Consider the following 18,496-nt stretch of genomic DNA (forward strand, 5'->3'; position numbering starts at 1 on the left):
AATTGATATTTATAATTACTCAAAAAAAAAAAAAAAAAACACATTATGTAACATTAATTTTTTATTGTACATGTAAGTGACACCTAACATTTAAATAGTAAAGTCGAAATTATACACTGATTATTTTGAGTTAAGATTGATATACAAGTTGTTCTGATGAGTCCTCTGGGTTGGAGTTCTCTTATGGATATCAAACAGATCAATCAATGGACCTCTTTGGATTGGAGTCCTAGGAAGCTTTGAGCTAGTACTTTCCCTAATGAAATTCACAATTAACTTAAATTTCTGTGCAGACAGAGAAAGAAAATACTTGAATGCATATTATATTATTACAATATCCACAGCAAAGCATTCGGAAGACGAGCAAAGCACTCTGCTTGACTACTGAAACGATGACTATAAGTGTACATATAAACATAAATGAGATGCATTTCTTCAATTCTAGGGATTAATTAAACCTTGAATGGATCAAAACGTATAATAGGATAACAGACAAGAGGGACTGCCATAGCTCCTGAATACCCTGAGGTTAATTTGACATCAAACTTCTCTCCATCTTTCAATTTCCAATCAAAGCATTGAATCAGAGACGCAATTGTGGTATATGTGACTGTCAAAGCATGTGACTGTCCAATGCAAGCTCTTCTTCCACTACCAAATGGAAGGAAATGAAAACCCTGACCGTAAAAATCCATTTCTTGATGGTCAACCAAAAATCTCTCTGGTATGAATTTTTCGGGTTCTTTAAATATGTTAGGGTCCTGCATGATTGCATAAGCATTGATGAGGATCTTAGTACCTGCTTTTAAGTCATAACCGTTTAAATTTGTGTCTATGTTGCTTTCTCTTCGAAGTAATGGTCCTGCAGGATACTTTCTTAGGGTTTCCTTGACAATGGCTTGCAAGTAAGGAAGATTTGGAATATCTGATTCTTTTACTACCCTGTTAGATCCCACCTTTGAATGAATCTCTTCTCTTAGTTTCTTTAATATCTCAGGATTGTTGATCACCTCTGCAATTGCCCATTGTATACTTGCTGCAGTTGAATCCACTCCTGCCGTGAATATTTCCTACCAAGCAAGATCATAATTCAATAAACCTTTCATAATATTCATTTATTAAGTTATTTCGTACAGAATATTAGAAATACCGTACCCTAAGTAGCTAAACAAATATATAATGGTATAGCTCAAATCTCAATAAACATTTCAATAACGATAAAGAAACAGAGAGGGAGACAGAACAAGTAACCATCAAAGCAAAGAAATAAAGCAGTCCAAATCACATATGATAAAGAAAGCAACAATTATATCTTAATTAATTGTATATTCACCAAATAAATCGAGCTAACTAGATTAGGAAATAAAATGAATTTTGAGATTAAGGCTTAGAAAGAGCTATTTGAACGGACAGAAAAGGGGTACAAATGGAATAATTATATCTATCAAATACCAACCATGCATATATCCGAAGTAATTAATATAAGAAAAGAACTCACTAGGAAGAAGGTTTTGATCTGATTTCTGGTTATTCTGAGCTCGGCACTTGTATCTCTGTAGGTCCCCAACAATATATCAATCACATCTTTCTCTTCTTGTCCCGAATCATTCATCTGGTTATCTTCATATTCCTTGAACAGCCTCTCCAATAGTTGGTCGTATTCTAAAGTTACAGATATAAGCCTTTTACCATGTCCGGAGAGATCAAATTTCTTCAGAGGGCCAAACACTTGAGTGAAGCTTAGCTTCGCTGTAGATTCCATGATGGCCATAATTGATTTCCTTATCTCCATTGGCAAATTAGGATTTTCTGCACATCTTTTGCCCACTGCCATCTCACAAAGAACATTATTTGCCAAGTTTGACAACTCCATACCCAAATCACAAGGTTCTCCTTCTCCAGATCTTGCCACTAGTGATTTTAAGAGCTTTAGTGTCTCTTGCTCTCGAATATGGATGAATCGGTCAAGCTGTGGACCTGCAAATAGCTGTGTCTTGCATAGCTTCTTCATGAATTTCCAATACGGTCCATATTGAGAGTTAATGAAACTACACCCATCATACATGTTGAATTTTGACAAACCAAAACCAAGAATGTACTTGGAAGCAAAGTCAACATCATGGGTTTTCAAGATTTCTTTGGCTATGATTGGGTCAGATATGACAACTACAGGTTTTCCTCCCATGAATATCTGCATGATAGGACCATAACGGCTAGCTAAGTTCTGAAGGGATTTTGGTAAGCTAGAGCTTAGCAAGTGAAGGTGACCGATGATGGGCAGAGAAGGAGGACCTGGAAGCTGGTGACTCTTGGTGCGAGAGCTGGTAATTGCTCTAATCAAGGCTCGCACCAGAAAAGCAACAATAGTGATCCAAGCGATGAGAATACTACTAGTTGCCATGACAAGTAAGCTTTTGCTATGGCTAGCAAATGGTAAAGACTTTTCTTTCAATATATAATGTGTGTGCATGGAGAAATCAATAAAAATGTGTATATGTAGATTGATGTTAAAAAAATACATATATATATAAAAAGAATTGCATAATTTAACAATAGCATGATATATGCATACATATGAACAGTGACATGAAAGGAAATCATTTTATTCAACTGTAGTATCAAACCAACCATATGCAGACTAACAACACAAAACAAAAATAACGATAATAATTCGACAAAAAATTGTATGAAAGAAAATTTTTTAGTTGGGAAATTTGTGGAATTTTGAAAGAAATTTCTATCGTTTTCCACCTTCATTTTCCCCAATTATGTTAAGATGCTCAGACATGTCCATTAAAGGACCACATGACATATGCATGTCAATTACAGGACAAATTAGGCAATAAAAGTTCTTCGCTTAACTTCAACTCATTAAATTAATTATATATCTCGAACTGTTTTCAATTTCAGTTCTCCTTTTAAACATGAAATTTATTAATCAAGTTCAACTTTGATCACAAAGGTATACAGCTTGATTAATTCGAACATATGCTTCTTAGCAATTGAACAATCAATTTATTATCAACGTCAACACTCTGCAGAGTGCTGCAGATTTATTTAACATTGAAAAGCAAGTCTTGAACACATATGAACAGGAAAACTATAGCAAGAAAAGAAGCTTATAAATTAGAGTACGTCAAAGACATTATACGTGTTTTAGAGCAGGAAATGCTGGAGGAAATTCAGTTGAGCCGGCTTGCACTTGGGAGGAAAAATTCTTTTACCTTCTTATAAAACCAATCAAACAATGCACCTATAATCTCAATTCTAAAACGTTTGATAAGAATTCCCCCCAAGCCAGCCCTGATGTGCATTATTGATGCTTACCCGCTGGTCAGAACATCAATAACAGATACATATTTAAATAACTCAATTCTCTCAATACTGAAGCACCTAATTTTTTCTACAAGTTCTATCATCTCCTAAGGAGATGGAATATACATGGGCAGATTGAATGAGTCCACTTTCGATTTGCTCACCGATCCCTATGATGAATACAATTGATAATTATTTCATAATTCATAGGCAAGTTATGACTTGAAACTTGAAAGGTCATGAATTCAAATCATGGCATTCAAGTAAGGCAAGATCCATACAATAGAGAACCTCCCAAACCCTCATGAAGTGGGAAGTTTCAAACACTAAGATGCGCTATTTTACGATAAGATTATATTTGATACTCTATAATGAAGTATAACTTATGTTGTCAAATGCATTTTTAGCATAAACACGAGTTCTTAGACTAACCTATTTTGGATCCTAGAAGATTGAACATCACATTAAAAAATTCACAAGAACAAGAAATCCCAGCACGGATGCACCACAATCACTATAATCCCACCCACCACAAGTCTCCAGCATCCAAAAGTATCTTCATATCCTTTGCAAACTGGGTGGCATATCCTTTGCACACTTCATCCGGTGCATTAGTGTAGATAATTTTTGTGCCATTGTTCCAAGCAGGAGAGTGCCTATCTAGAATTTCTTCTGGCACCTGAGATAGCCAATATGATGCAGTACAAGTATGAATAAAATGCATAGAGGATCTGGGGAATAAAATGAAGAGAGATCTAAATAGAGTATTGAAATCATTCAAGACATGATCATTGAAGAATACATGAAATTCTGGACTTTGGAAGGAAGAGCTTGGGACTGACACTTATATTTCACTGCTTCAATAATATTTCTTACTCAAATAAAAGTATTTGGCCCAACTGAACAACCAAAATCCGCAATATTAAATAAGCTTGAAGAAGCAAAAAGGGGATCTTTTACGTTAAGATTACGAGCAATATGTCATCGATCAAACTTTTAGCATTATCAGTGGCTTTTCTCTGCAAATATAGATCAATTAGCTTATATGTACTAGAAAATGAGAAAAGAAATAAATTCTTTTAACATTTTGTCAAACAGTTAGTAGACACCTATATAAAAATACACATATAAATAAAATCAGTACCTGAAAAGAGAAGATTTTGGCATAGCTGTAGTCGCCATCTCCTCCATTTATTGGGTATGATTCCGCAATTGACATTGCGACTGTGCTTCCGCTCGTTTTCTCTGTATACATGTGATGCAATGATGAGGATTCAGATACCCAGCCTTTAGGCGATGGGTACTAGCCTTAGCAAGAACTGATTAGAGTTCGAGCCACTTGTCCCTATCATCGCCGGGGCTTGCTGGTCAATGGAGGCGGTGGCGGCAGGTACGTTTCGACGGACGGCACCTGGTGCTGTGAAGCCGGTGGAAACATGGATGAATTTAAGGAACCGAAAACGATGCATTGTCTGAAGCGTTTTACTGGAGGAGGATAATGAGCTCCAGTGTGGAAACAATATGGCTGAGAAGGATAAAAAGGAGAAGGCAGTGGAAATCAGCGAAGAAAGGAATGGAATTTGTGAAGGCGAGTGATGAGCTTTGGCAATAGAAATTGCGTCTCCTCCATATTCTCTTTTGGCAAATGTAATTTACTTGATAACTATACAAATCATATCATATAAACTCCAATTATGTTTCGTCATGTCCATCTTTTCAATGCAACTTTGATAATTTTCTAACTTCACCTGCAATTTCTTTACCTATCTTCCACACAAGAATGTCTAGTAAGGTCACCATCACTTTTTCCGATCAGCTGTGGACTCACATAAATTTATTTTTTATTCAAAATCGGTATCCTAAATTTGCCTTTCTATTCAATTACGCTCAAACTTGCAAATTAAGGAATCCATATCAAAAAGGTCAAATAACGGTGTAATTGCAACACGTTAACGTATTTTACACACACACACATATATATTTTTGTTAGAATAAAGAGAGCAGAGCTCTGAGATAACATGCACAATCTTGAAGTTGGCTTCTTTAACCAGCTCTTGAATCGCATAAGCTGATTTAGTCTACATCAGAGAGATTCATATACGTTTTAAAGCAAGAAATACATGATGAAATTCAGCTGAGCCAGCTTGTACTCTGCAAGAAAATTCTTGTGACTTCTTAAAAAACTGATCAAATAATTCATCTATGGTCTCATTTCCAAAATACTTCTTAAGCATTCCTGTCAAGCCAGCTCTGAGGTGCATTGCCCATGCTTGCATGCTAGTTCGAACATCGACTATATCATATACAGGTTTAAATAACTCAATTTTTTCAACACTGAAGCACTTGTTTCTTTCTACAACTTCTAGTATCTCCTCAGGATATGGAATATACATGGGCAGATTGAACGAGTCTAATTGCACTTCGCTCACTAATCTCTGTGCATGGTTTAAATAAAAATTAAATAACACAATTGATAATTAATTTTTAAGATTAAAGTTGTTCATGGGTGAGCTATAACTGATGTAATTAAATGCATTTTTTTTCTTATACTTACCTCTTTAGCCATGTCCACGAGGCTCGATTCCAAAAGATCGAACAATATATTACAAAATTCATAAGAATGAGAAATCCGATTACAGATGGATGACAGCTTGATCACTATAACTCCACCAACCGGGTGGCATATGGTTTGTATTCTTCATATGGAGCATTAGTATAGAAAATTCTGCCTTTGTTCCAAGCAGGAGAATTCCTATCTAGAATCTCTCCTGGCACCTGAGATATCCAGTGTAATGCACTGGAAGTATGAATAAAATGAAGAGAGGATCTGGGGAATAAACGAACATGAAATGAACCTGGCAGACCAGCAGCAAAATATCCCCTTTCTGGAGGGAGAGATTTAAACAGGGTATTGAAATCCTTAAAGACATGATCATTGAAGAACACTTGAAATTCAGGAATTTGGGAAGCAAGACCTTGAGATTGACAATTATATTTTACTGCTCCAATAATATTTTCTGCACAAATAAAGGTATTTGGCCCAACTAAACAACCCAAATCCGCAATATTAAATGAGCTTGAAGAACCAAAAAGGAGATCTTTTAGGTTAAAACTAGGAGCAATGGTCTCATCAATCAAACTTTTAGCATTATCAATGGCTTTCTCTGCAAAAACAGAGCAAATATGTTATAAATGCTAGAAAATGGGAAAAATATATTCTTTTAAGCATTTCCTCAAACTATGTACATTATAAAATCTATTTATATGTATACACAAACACAAAATTGATACCTGAAAAGAGGAATTTTTGAAGTAGCTGTTATCGTCGTCATCTCCTTTCATTGGATATGGTTCTGCCATTGACATTAAGGCTATGCTTTCACTTGTAGTCTCTGTTTAAGCTGTGTGTTATTCATAATACCTGTTCTACACCAGGATAATTTTTTAAATATATTTTGGCAGTGTTAGCTTTGTTTGTGTTCTGATCAAAATTTGGAGCCAAAAAAATATTACAGATAGGGGTTCAGATTAACAACTTCATCATCACTGACATCATGCATTCTCCACAAAATGTTGAATAATCTTAGCTAAATATATTTGTATCATCATATATATTTGATAAAAGAAAATTGTGGTACAAATAGATGATTATTGTTGATTTTCATTAAACAAAGATCACTATCACACTTACATCAAGACTCAATACAATATTGTAAATCAACTTATTTAATTCTGATAAATTTGGAATTATCACTTGCGTTTGAGAGCAAGAAACATTTGGGTTGGTTCTCTTGACTGCAAAACAGAGGAAAATTGTTTAACTTTCTTCGATAACCGAACAAATACTTCATCCATACATTCACTTCCAAACTGTTTGCTCAGCATTCCTTCCATGCCAGCTCTATAGTGCATTACCATAGACTGCTCATCCATTAAGGCTTTCTTAGCAGATCCTGGACTAAATTGCTCAATCCTCTCGATTTTGAAACACCCATTTCTTTCTACAAGTTCTGCCATTTCTTCAGGGGAAGCATAGTATATAGGCACATTGTATGAGTCCACCAGATCTTCCCTTATTATTCCCTGTTATCAAGAATTATGTATTAGACAATATTTTTTTGGCAGAAAAGAATTATAAATAGTATAATTTTCTTATACATGCCTCTTTTGCCATGTCAACCAGAACAGACTCCAAAAGCTCAAACATTAGATGACCAAGTGGAGGAGAATCACCAATGCGGACAGATAATATGACAAGGACCAGTAATCCTCCAGAAACAAGCTCTTTGGCTCTAGCATTCAAGAATATGGCCATGTCCTTCTCGAATTGTGCAGTGTAAGCGTTGTAAACTTCTTTTGGTGCACTTGAATAGAAAATCCTGCCTTTGTTCCAAGCAGCAGAGCTTTGATCTAATACATCTTTTGGCACCTCAGATAGCCAATGCACTGCATGCGAAGCATTTATGAAATGAAGAGAAGAATTAGGGAATAATTGGTTATAAAAAGAACCAGGCACGCCAGCAGCGAAGTATTGTCGTTTTGGTGGGAGAGTTCTAAACAGAGTGTTGAAATCATTCAATTCTTGGTCGTTAAATAATACTTGAAATTGGGGAATTTCAGAATTGGAACCAAACTGGGTTTGGTATTTGGTTGTTACTGCTTCAATTACATTCTGCATCGACATAAAAGTATTTGGTCCAACTGAACAACCCAAATCTGCTATGTTGAATGAACATGTAGAAGTTGAAAGCAGTTCTTTCAGATCAAGCTTATGAGCAATTTCCTCACTAATCATTTCCTTTGCACCAGTAATGGATTCTTTCTGTCACACAGACAAAACATTAGTACTAAAAATTATAAACCTGGCAAAACGAAATTATTATCAAACATCAATATCAATTGGCCATGAAACTTTACCTGAAATGAGGAGTGTTTGGAGTAGCTAAACTCGCCATCTCCACCATTCATTACATGTGATTTCACCACTGTGGTTGCCATTGCTAATAGGGTTTTTTTTCTTTTTGGGTGAAGATAAGAATATGAGTATTGTTGAGGTCAAAGGTGGAGAAAACCATCGGCTGTCCTCTCTATTTATACAAATGTCTGTTCTGGTCGAACACCCATCGAATGGGACTACTTTTTCAAAGTCAGAAACAATTATTGCGGTCTCCAGACGATAACGTAATTAATATTTTTTTGTTTGTTCAATTTTGTGCACTTGTATAGTTAATGTAGAAATCAGGAGCACCTGTTCAGTTCTCAACAATTCTGGTGGGCGATGGCGAAGACTATAAGATAGTCGTTTTATGTGTTGACGCAAAAGCCATCTCCTATCCAATTATGTCACTTCTTTTTTCTTTTCAATTTTAAAAAATAATTAATTTAATTAACTTTAAATGAAAAGGTTTTTTTAAAAGAAAATATTACAACTAGCTAACGTTATTATAATCGTGACTTTAAAATAATTTTTTTACTTATTGATACATATTTTAATTCGATCTAATCTAAATTACAGAATAAAATTCGATCCACTTATAAATGGAATAAATACATTTTTTTTCTTTTTTTAATATAAAAAATGGATTCTTTTTAATGATTTTAGGTATATTAACTTGATATGACTCGCCCCGCAAATTGATCCAATCTAAAACTAAAGGATCTCCAGTCTTCTTAGCTTTAGGTGAGACAGGGAACTAAAGTGTGAATCTACCCAGGAAAAAAAAAAAAAAAAAAAAAAATTCTTTGAATATTGAACGTTGAATTGAACCTCTAAGCTCCCTTTGAATCTTATATATATTCCATCAATATTTATTAATTGCAATCTTATAAAACACTATCCTGCATTCAAAATTTCCAAGATCGACAGTTAAGTGGAGAATTGTCAACGATGCCTCCTCCATAATTGAGTTAATAATTTAGTTTTGGCTATTTCAAAAATTTTTTTTATGAGATAATACATATCTGTGTACAAAAGTAGCTGCAATTAAGCAGATTTAAGAATTACAAATTCTTCAGATTATATCATCATAAATTACATTATAAATAAATTCATTTTAAATAAAAAATACTTTATAGTAGCAAATTTTTTTAAAAATATAAATTTGAACTCAAAATCTCTTCCCATCATTTAACGACGATCGCCAGAATTACACCTAGATAATTATTCTTCCTATTATTTTACTCTATTGCATCGGTTGCATCATAATTCATCAGCTATAGCATCATAAACAAATATAAATTTTAGCCTTATGTCCTTGATATTAATTCCAGTAAATTATTTTATTTTGTTATATGTTCTTAAACTATATTTGTTATCTCTTTCAAAAAAAAAAAAAAACTATATTTGTTATCCTGATCGGTTGGTTTGGACAATCACATCTTTATTATTTTTATCCACAACAAATGAATTTAAAATATTTTTCATAAATCTGTATTTAATTATTATTTTAGACTTTTTTTAGAATAAACTATAACTAAATTTATAAAATTATATTTAAAAGTCATATATTTAGTTTAATGTGATATTTATATTAAAAATAAATTTTCATAATATCCACAAAAAATAATTAAATATAAAGTCATCGGTCAATTTAAGTGGATTAACTTTTGACTTATTAATTACTACTAGTATTGGAGGGGGAGTTCTAAAAGAGAGTTGCAATCATTCAATTCTTGGTGGTTAAGGAATAGGTTTTAAATCATTCAACTCAATAGGTTTATATACTAGTTCAATTATCTCTTTTATATATACATAAACTCAAAAAATTTAAACTTTATGAATTTTTTTATTTTGAAAAAAAAAACTAAATGAATTGAACTAGTACAATAAATGGATAATTATTTAAATAATTTTAACTAAATTACTAGAAAATCTCATAAATAAAAAGCTTTAAATCTGAAACTAAAATTTTTCTTTATCTTTAAAAATATAGAAAATAAGTAAAGTAAGCCATCCTTCTGTTGTAGCAAATTGACAACTTTAATTAATGAAATTATTGAAAGGAGGTCATTGCAAATGGATGGGTCCTTTTACCTTTTTTTTTTCCCTTTTTTGCCGGTCATTTGACGAGACTTTATTCTAACTTATAATCTATGCAATTATGTTACTTTTGTAATTTAAAAATAATTAGTTTAATTAGTAAAAATGAGAGTTTTTATTAATTTATATTTTATTTTATTAAAAATAGTTAATGAATAGTATTTATAAATAGCATATAATATAAAAATGCATTTACAAATTTTTAAAAATAAAAGCATCTCAATGGAACTTCCAAATTAAGTTTAACGCCTCGTTAATTTAGAAACAGAGATTTGAGCCTTCTTTAACTATTAAAATTAAAGAAAACACAAAATTATTACAGGAAAAGACATTTTTCCATTTCTTGACGTCCATTTCTTGACGTCCATTTCTTGACGTCATCAAGTGGTACAAATATGACTTTGAATATATTTTATATATATATATATATTGCAATTTAAAGTATGATCATTTACGTCGAAGCACGTAGTGAGATTGAATTTTGTCCTTGTATGCTTTTTCCATCTTGTGGAAAACCTCAGGAAGTTTTACCAGCAATTGACTGAACATTTCATTGACAATGTCAATTGAAAAATGTTCGAGGAACATTCCTTCCATTGCAGCCCTAATGTGCTTCACATATTCCACCATGTCAACGTGCATTCCTTCTGTTAGCCACGGTGCCGGATTTGTTAATCCCATTTCTTCAATCTTGAAATTTCCATTCTTTTTCACCGCCCCAACGAACTCTCCTGGAGGGGCTGCATATATTGGCAAGTTGAAGGCATCTACTTGTTCTTCACTTATTAATCCCTGCAACAAAATTAATTACCAATTACACGATTGTGACTTATTATATTGTAAAGTAGCATTCACTACAAAAAAAACGCCATTTTGCGACCGACAAATCGGTCGCAAAATGGCAAAAATCGGTCGCTAATTTACTGTAGCGACCGATTTGCGACCGATAAGTGTCGGTCGCAAAATCACTGGTCGCAAACCAAGTTTGCGACCGATTGTGTCGTCGGTCGCAAATTAGAGACCAATAAAATCGGTCGCAAACGTGAATAAGCGGTCGCAATTTTTGGTCGCGGTTTAATTGGAAAATCAGTCGCAAATTTGGTCGCAGAAAGTCGGTCGCAATGTTTTGAAATCGGTCGCAAATTGTAAATTCAAAATGTTTACTTTTGGTAGCAAATCGGTCGCAAAAATGAAAAAAAAAAAAAAATTAAATATTGTTTTGAAACCAAAATTTTTCTGCACCTGTGAAAATTGACATAAATGCATATATATCACACACGCAATTCAAGAACAGTATAAAAAATGTAATTTTTATTGTTCTGAACAAATTAAAATATGAAAATACAAATGAAAAACTAAAAAGGTCCAAAATCAAATCTATATATGCTGCTGCTCATCTGCAGGATCCGATGTCGGATCGCCAGGAGGAGTACCTGCTGGATGTGATGTAGCGCCAGGAGGGGTGACCAAGGTATCGTCTGCAGCACCGTGATCAGGATAGCCGTAATGGCCTCGTCCCATATGAAATGTTTCTGCAAAAAAAATGAAATATAGCGTTTAAACATTGTCGATTTGTATCTTGAATTGTAAACATTGAATGATGATATAACTTAAACCAAAGAATACCTGGAACTCCTCCCAATAAAAGTCTCTCTCCTCTTGTGGTACGGCATCCCATGTGTATCCTTCTTTATGCAGCTGTAGCTTGATTATCTTCAAAATTTGCCTCGCTGCTCGAGAAGATAGATATATGCTAAAAAAAAAAAAAACAGAAGTAAAATATAATTACACGAAAGCATCACAGTTATGAATAAGTACAAAATATATATACAAAATATGCCTGCAGAAAATTTGAATAAGTACTTACTGTCCCGCTACCAAACTGAGGGTGATACGTGGATCTGATGAAACTGCAAAAGAAATACAAAGATTATAAATTTCTAGATAATTAATATATAATTAAAATGACAGTTATGACATTTATGATTACCTTGCACAGTAGGTGACTGTGCAGCTGGTGGAGTCTGTACTGGTCCAGAAACGGGAGTAGAAGAGGAAGGAGCAGAAGAGGATGGAGCAGAAGAGGAAGGAGCAGAAGGCTGTGATGGCGGCAGTACTGGACGCTGAGCAGAGGATGAAGCCCCAGACGTACCTGAAGAAGGATGTGATGGCGGCAGTACTGGACGCTGAGCAGAGGATGAAGCCCCAGACGTACCTGAAGAAGGATGTGATGGTGGCAGTACTGGTCGCTGAGCAGATGACGAAGCCCCAGACGTACCTGACGAAGGACGAGGGATCGACCCTCCTCGTCCACGGGCACTGCGTCCAGGGCCACGACCCCCACGCGAACCACTACCAGATGCGTCAGAATCAAACGCTCTGCCTCTAGCCATCTGTACTGCAGATATCAGAACCTAGATAAAATGAATTTATACAATTATATGAATTGTAGAACATGTGGTAAATACGAGTAAACAAAGTGAATACCATTAAAATTCTTCATTAATAATATTAATTACATATACATTTATCAATTTGTAACAGTAAAATTGCTCTAAGTTTTAAGTGTCTTCAATTTCATCTGCTTCCTCCTCCTCTTCATCAGCTTCCTCTTCTTCATATTCGTAATAATTTTCAGATGGAGTGGCCTGACCCACTGGCAACTCGCGCTTCACCATGATGTATCCATTCGTAATAATTTTCCACGAACCCATTTTTGCACAAATGAAGTTTCACTGTATCAATGTCTAAGAAGGCTCGATTTCGACACTTCTTGTGATTACATGGACACCTCAACTTATTCCCATCCATAAAACTGGGATTACCGACTGCAAACTGTATAAACGCCTCCAATCCGTTCAGGAACTCTTGTCTTAATATCCCATTGACCTCGAACCTCTAGTACATCCAATCGCGATTATTTCGCATTTTCTTTACCTAATTAACAATGTGTTTATCAAGGGTAAATTATATGTAATTGCATTAGTCTGATCTAGCCTTAAAACATGCTACTAATGTAATGTTCAATTTACACTTATAACTAACTAAGGTTATTTCTATAATAAGGGGAACTATATATAAATGTAAAAAAACTAAGTTCATTTATTCAATACAAAGGTTATATGTCACGGGCATAGAGTCTCGCGCAGCACTGCGCCCGTGCGGCGCCCCGGGAGCCCTCCCGCTTGGCTCCGAGGCAAGCCTCGCCATACCGTACCGAACTGGTTTCGCCCTGCCATGGGCTCATCAGGAGAGCGGCCCAGCTCTCAACCAGTTGTGCCCGAGCAGCACACTACCCCGCCTGATGCAGACTTTGCATAGGGTAATGGTGCCACTGGGGCAGAACGCCCTAATCCGCTAAGCCGCCCCTACCCACACAGGTAGAAACGCAGCTTGGTACGCATCTTCGATGTTGGCCTCACACGGTTACGGAATTTGTCCGTAACATCCTCCCCCACTCAAAACCAGGCACGTCCTCGTGCCGATGGAGAGGTCGACTCGCCCTTGGACCGTCCTTGCTTTACGCCCCACTTCGACCCACTTCTCTAGCTTTATGTAGCCATGCCTGCCCCCGAAACACATGCTCCGAAATACGCGCTCGGTGCCTGAGGTCTGCGCCATTGCTTTGACACCGGATAGAGGTGCGATGCCTAGCCCCGCCATTTGATTCAGCATCGCCCGAAGATGTGTGATGCCTAGGACTCCGCCATTGCTTCGACATCACGTGGAGCTGTGGTGCCTAGGACTCCGCCATTGCTTCGACACCACGAGGAGACAAGACACAGGGCGGTACTTTTGACGCTGGCCCTGGAGTTGTGCATCATCGAGTGAACTGCTGGGCATTGATGTAAAGCAAGTCTGCTCTGATACCACTCTATCACGGGCATAGAGTCTCGCGCAGCACTGCGCCCGTGCGGCGCCCCGGGAGCCTCCCCGCTTGGCTCCGAGGCAAGCCTCGCCATACCGTACCGAACTGGTTTCGCCCTGCCATGGGCTCATCAGGAGAGCGGCCCAGCTCTCAACCAGTTGTGCCCGAGCAGCACACTACCCCGCCTGATGCAGACTTTGCATAGGGTAATGGTGCCACTGGGGCAGAACGCCCTAATTCGCTAAGCCGCCCCTACCCACACAGGTAGAAACGCAGCTTGGTACGCATCTTCGATGTTGGCCTCACACGGTTACGGAATTTGTCCGTAACATATATACCTACTATAATAAAGGTAAGTGTACTATTCTACATATTAAATTTATTGAAAAAAATTCGGCAGCATTTCGGCACAATACAATCAAATCTCAAATACAAAGACACTTCAATAAACACTTCTATAACATATCAACATTCTCCAAAGGCAAAATGGCCACTACTAGGCCTCCAATCCAAACTCAACATTCATTTAATAAAAACATATTTAAGAATAATAACGACAATAATATCTATAATAAAGAAAAAAATATTAATTTGGTTTGGATAAATTTTAAACTGTATCAAACCTAACCTAACTTCACCAAGAATAACCCTACATCTAGTAACTTAGGTATGACAAAATAAAATGTATACCATAGTAGTGAAAGTTTAGTTATAGCTTAAATGCGAAATTCGGTCATCGAAACAATGAAAATAGAAAATTTTATTAAAATAAAGGTATCTTTTACTACATGAGAAAAAATTCAAATTGTTATTAGTTTGGTTTATACTACTTTTAGTTGGTTAATTACAATGGAAAACCTGAATTAATGGCATAGAGCCAATCATAGTAAGTGGGGTTGACAAAGAAACCAAGTTGTTGGGAAACAATAGTTATTTTCCAATTGGGCTTCCATTTCTAAAAGGGTTGCAGAATTTATCATCAAACTTTGTGCATTGTTAGTGGCTTTTAAAAAATATTGGAATCCTTTTTTATAATAATAAAAGAAGGGTGAAGAAGCTCTGAAAATGGTTGGTTGACACAACCATATCTATATATATATAATATAAAAAGACTTTGGAATGTGCATATTTTGTTAATAAAATTTACTAGTTCAAGTTTGAGGCATCTGATGCATTTTTTTTCCCTTTTTATTCTCTTAATTCACATTGGGTATAAGGAGAATGTTTGTGTGCATACATATATATATATATATATATATATCAAAAATTATTAGCTATCAAAAAAAAAAAAAAAAGTTTTCAATGCTTATAATCAAACATTCTTTAGATGATCTTGTAATTTATGGAGCCTCAATTAATATCCCAGTAGAAAGATGGTGGCTTTGCGATAATAAACTAAATAAAATATTGGTGGTGGTGGTAGTTATAAACTTTAAACACGTTTTTCCCTTATTTATTTATTGTATGGAGGTTGATTTGGAACTGATCAGGGAAGAAAAATCAGAAAACAAGTTGATGAATTTTTGGATTAATCTGGCTGCCTGCTTATAATTTAGGACCTTCAAAAATAGCAAATAAGTCAAGATTCTAAATTTCCAACTAAAATTTGAAAAATTCAAGATTTCCCAACAAATCTTTCCTAATTTTCCTTCTTCTCAATTTCCATATTGTTTAGGTTTTAGCTTCCAAACTGTGCACATCTGATAATTGAGGAACTGTAAAATATTAATCATATTGGTTTTACATGATGAAACCTCTACATGTTCTATATATTTATCTATTTTTAAAGATAGTGGCTGAAGATTCATACAGAAAGATATTTTGCAGCAGAAAAATTGGCACTGACCTGATAATTTGCAGAATTCAATTTAGATGGAGCATAAGAATTCTTGCAATCTAATTACTATAGCTAAAAGTCTGAATTTTTTGCTAGATTATTAAAATAGTTTTATCAGTTAAGTTTCTTCTTTCCTAAATTGATCTATTGAACTCATTTAATTAATTGAATATTATCAAGTTTGAAAATCAAACCCATAAAATAATCAGCTCTTAATAATTCATAAATAAATAAAAGGAAACCAAAAGCTCACATTATCAATTTCATTTACAGTAAAACAAAAAAAACTAAACTAGTATAACTATATTAATAATAATAATAACAACAACACTAACAACAACATTAACAATATTAATAATAATAACAATAATAATAAATTGAAAAATACACAAAAATCGCAAAAAAAAAAAAAAAAAAAAAAAATTTCGAAAAAAATAAAATGCAAACCGGCTTACCTCAAATGGTGTCCAGACGATGGCGAACGGCGTAGAGGAGTGACCGGAGCGTCGGTGGCGGCGTCACAGGGGCTGGAGCGTTCTCAGGAGGGGCTGGAGCGGCGCTGCGGACGGAGGAGAGGAGAGGAGAAGGAGAAGAGAGAAAGAAGAAGAAAAGAAAAGAAGAGGGCGCGTTTAAAGCCCTAAAATTTGCGACCGACATATCGGTCGCAAACGTAATTTAAATCGGTCGCAATTTTTTAATTGTCCGACGTCGTTTTACTACGCGAGCATTTTGCGACCGATTGGCGACTGAAATAGTCGGTCGCGAACAATCGGTCGCACTTTTATCTCATTTCGGTCCCAGAATTTATCCATTTTTTTACGCGCGCATTTTTTGCGACAGAAACACAGTTAGTCGCAAAGCGGTCGCCAAATCGGTCGCCAAATCGGTCGCAAAGGAGTAGTAATTCAGTCGCAAACGGAGAGGCAAACTCGCGCGAATTTTCCGCGCTAAATTTTGCGACTGATTGGCAAACAGTCGCAAATCGGTCGCAATATTGCGACCGATTTTGGTCGGTCGCAAAAAGCGGTCGCAATTTGGCGTTTTTTTTGTAGTGATTAACCAAAGAATTATGAGTTCAAGTTACCCTTTTCGCCATATCGAGGAGGACGGATGAGAAACAATTGTACAAAATGCCATTTGCAAGCTCAGAATAAGGCATTCCATCAGGAATACTTGGCATGACAACGATAAGCAATCCGCCAGGCACAATCTCTTTAGCCCTAGCATTCAAGAAGTCATTAAAATCTTTAGCCCATTGTCTTGCATATACTTTGAGTACTTCGTCAGGAGCATTTGCGTAGTGAATTTTCCCTTTGCTCCAAGCTGGAGAGTTGTTATCTTCCAATTCCTCTGGCAAATTAGAAAGCCAGTGGAGTGCATAATTACATTGCACAACGTGGAGGTAATTGCTAGGGAAAATTCTTCCATGAAAAGAACCAGGCACACCACCTGCATAGTATTCTTTCTGTACTGGAAGAGAAGTGAAAAGGGTATTGAAGTCATTTGAAGGTTGATCATTGAAGTATACTTGGAATTCAGGCATGGAAGAAAAATCAGGACATTGGCACTTGTTTTTAATTGTATCTATTAAAGATTGCAAAGAGGTAAATGTATTTGGACCAACCGCACATCCTAAATCTGCTAGACGAATTGTATTATTTGAAGTAGATAAGAGGAATTTTACATCTAGTTTCTTGGTGATTGCTTCTTCTACTGCATCTTTCGCAACATTTGCAGCTAGTTTCTGCCAGTGAATCAAAATTTTCTAGTTATTTAGTAATAAAAGCAATTAAGAAATAATGTTATAAATAAGACATATAGAAAAACCTGATAGATGGAGTGTTTGAAATAGCTGGTGGTACTTTCTACGTCGTTTTTAACGACTGGTTCTTTCGCCAATGCTGCCATGTCGATCTGGGTATAAGGTGGGGAGCTTTTCTCAATATCATTGTACTATAATGTGCCTACTTATGCTTTCGATTGAACTCATCCTTCCTGGACAGGTATAATTTTTGTCTTGTTTGGATTTGAATATGTTAATGATGTTTAATGATGTTTTTCTTATTATGATATTGATTGAAAATGATATTTGTATTTACTACCTAGTAATTATATTGCCAAATTCACGTAATCATTAACATTATTGTTGTTATGATTAGCGTTATTATAATTAATTAGCAAACAATTATTGATCGTCATTATCAAATTTAAGGACCACAGTATTTAATTTATTTGGAAGAAAATAAAATAAAATAAGATTATATTATATTTCATTAATTTTTAGTATATGAAATTCATATTTTGGCTAGTGTACAAATGTTGTTTCTTTATTAATAAAGTTGATATTCATATTGAAATGGTTATTTTGCTTTTGTCTCCAAATGGCTTTTGGGCATATATGCAAAGGGACCACTAAATGTATATCATTTACAAGTAA

General features: G+C 35.2%; 4 protein-coding genes and 1 pseudogene across 5 annotated transcripts; all 5 read right to left on the minus strand.

The window, feature by feature from the left end:
• Positions 1-138: 138 nt before the first annotated feature.
• Positions 139-3,350, minus strand: LOC105634284 (3,9-dihydroxypterocarpan 6A-monooxygenase). The gene is made up of 2 exons (XM_012217118.4): positions 1,499-3,350; positions 139-1,070 (listed from the first exon to the last, which is right to left on the minus strand). The coding sequence occupies exons 1-2, from the start codon at positions 2,519-2,521 to the stop codon at positions 453-455; spliced, it is 1,641 nt and encodes a 546-aa protein (XP_012072508.3). The 5' UTR covers positions 2,522-3,350; the 3' UTR covers positions 139-452.
• Positions 3,351-3,647: 297 nt separating this feature from the next.
• On the minus strand, positions 3,648-4,570 carry LOC119371350 (loganic acid O-methyltransferase-like; annotated as a pseudogene). The gene is made up of 2 exons (XR_016318947.1): positions 4,460-4,570; positions 3,648-4,334 (listed from the first exon to the last, which is right to left on the minus strand). The product of XR_016318947.1 is annotated as a loganic acid O-methyltransferase-like (transcript).
• Positions 4,571-5,341: 771 nt separating this feature from the next.
• LOC105634285 (loganic acid O-methyltransferase) lies at positions 5,342-6,734 on the minus strand. The gene is given in 4 exon segments (XM_089716621.1): positions 5,342-5,750; positions 5,870-5,988; positions 5,991-6,473; positions 6,594-6,734. Coding segments are annotated over 4 exon segments (1,032 nt in total). The 5' UTR covers positions 6,682-6,734; the 3' UTR covers positions 5,342-5,408.
• Positions 6,735-6,944: 210 nt separating this feature from the next.
• On the minus strand, positions 6,945-8,431 carry LOC105634137 (loganic acid O-methyltransferase). Its single transcript, XM_012216940.4, has 3 exons — positions 8,233-8,431; positions 7,478-8,137; positions 6,945-7,398 (listed from the first exon to the last, which is right to left on the minus strand). The coding sequence occupies exons 1-3, from the start codon at positions 8,311-8,313 to the stop codon at positions 7,066-7,068; spliced, it is 1,074 nt and encodes a 357-aa protein (XP_012072330.1). The 5' UTR covers positions 8,314-8,431; the 3' UTR covers positions 6,945-7,065.
• A 2,370-nt stretch (positions 8,432-10,801) lies between these two features.
• On the minus strand, positions 10,802-17,967 carry LOC105634286 (loganic acid O-methyltransferase). The gene is made up of 3 exons (XM_089716526.1): positions 17,887-17,967; positions 17,144-17,824; positions 10,802-11,146 (listed from the first exon to the last, which is right to left on the minus strand). Exons 1-3 carry the CDS (start codon positions 17,965-17,967, stop codon positions 10,802-10,804), a joined length of 1,107 nt encoding a protein of 368 aa, XP_089572652.1.
• Positions 17,968-18,496: the final 529 nt, after the last annotated feature.

The sequence above is a fragment of the Jatropha curcas genome, chromosome 11 (genome assembly GCF_041381405.1).
Source record: "Jatropha curcas cultivar XTBG-Jc1 chromosome 11, XTBG_Jcur_1.0, whole genome shotgun sequence".
Lineage (NCBI taxonomy): Eukaryota > Viridiplantae > Streptophyta > Magnoliopsida > Malpighiales > Euphorbiaceae > Jatropha > Jatropha curcas.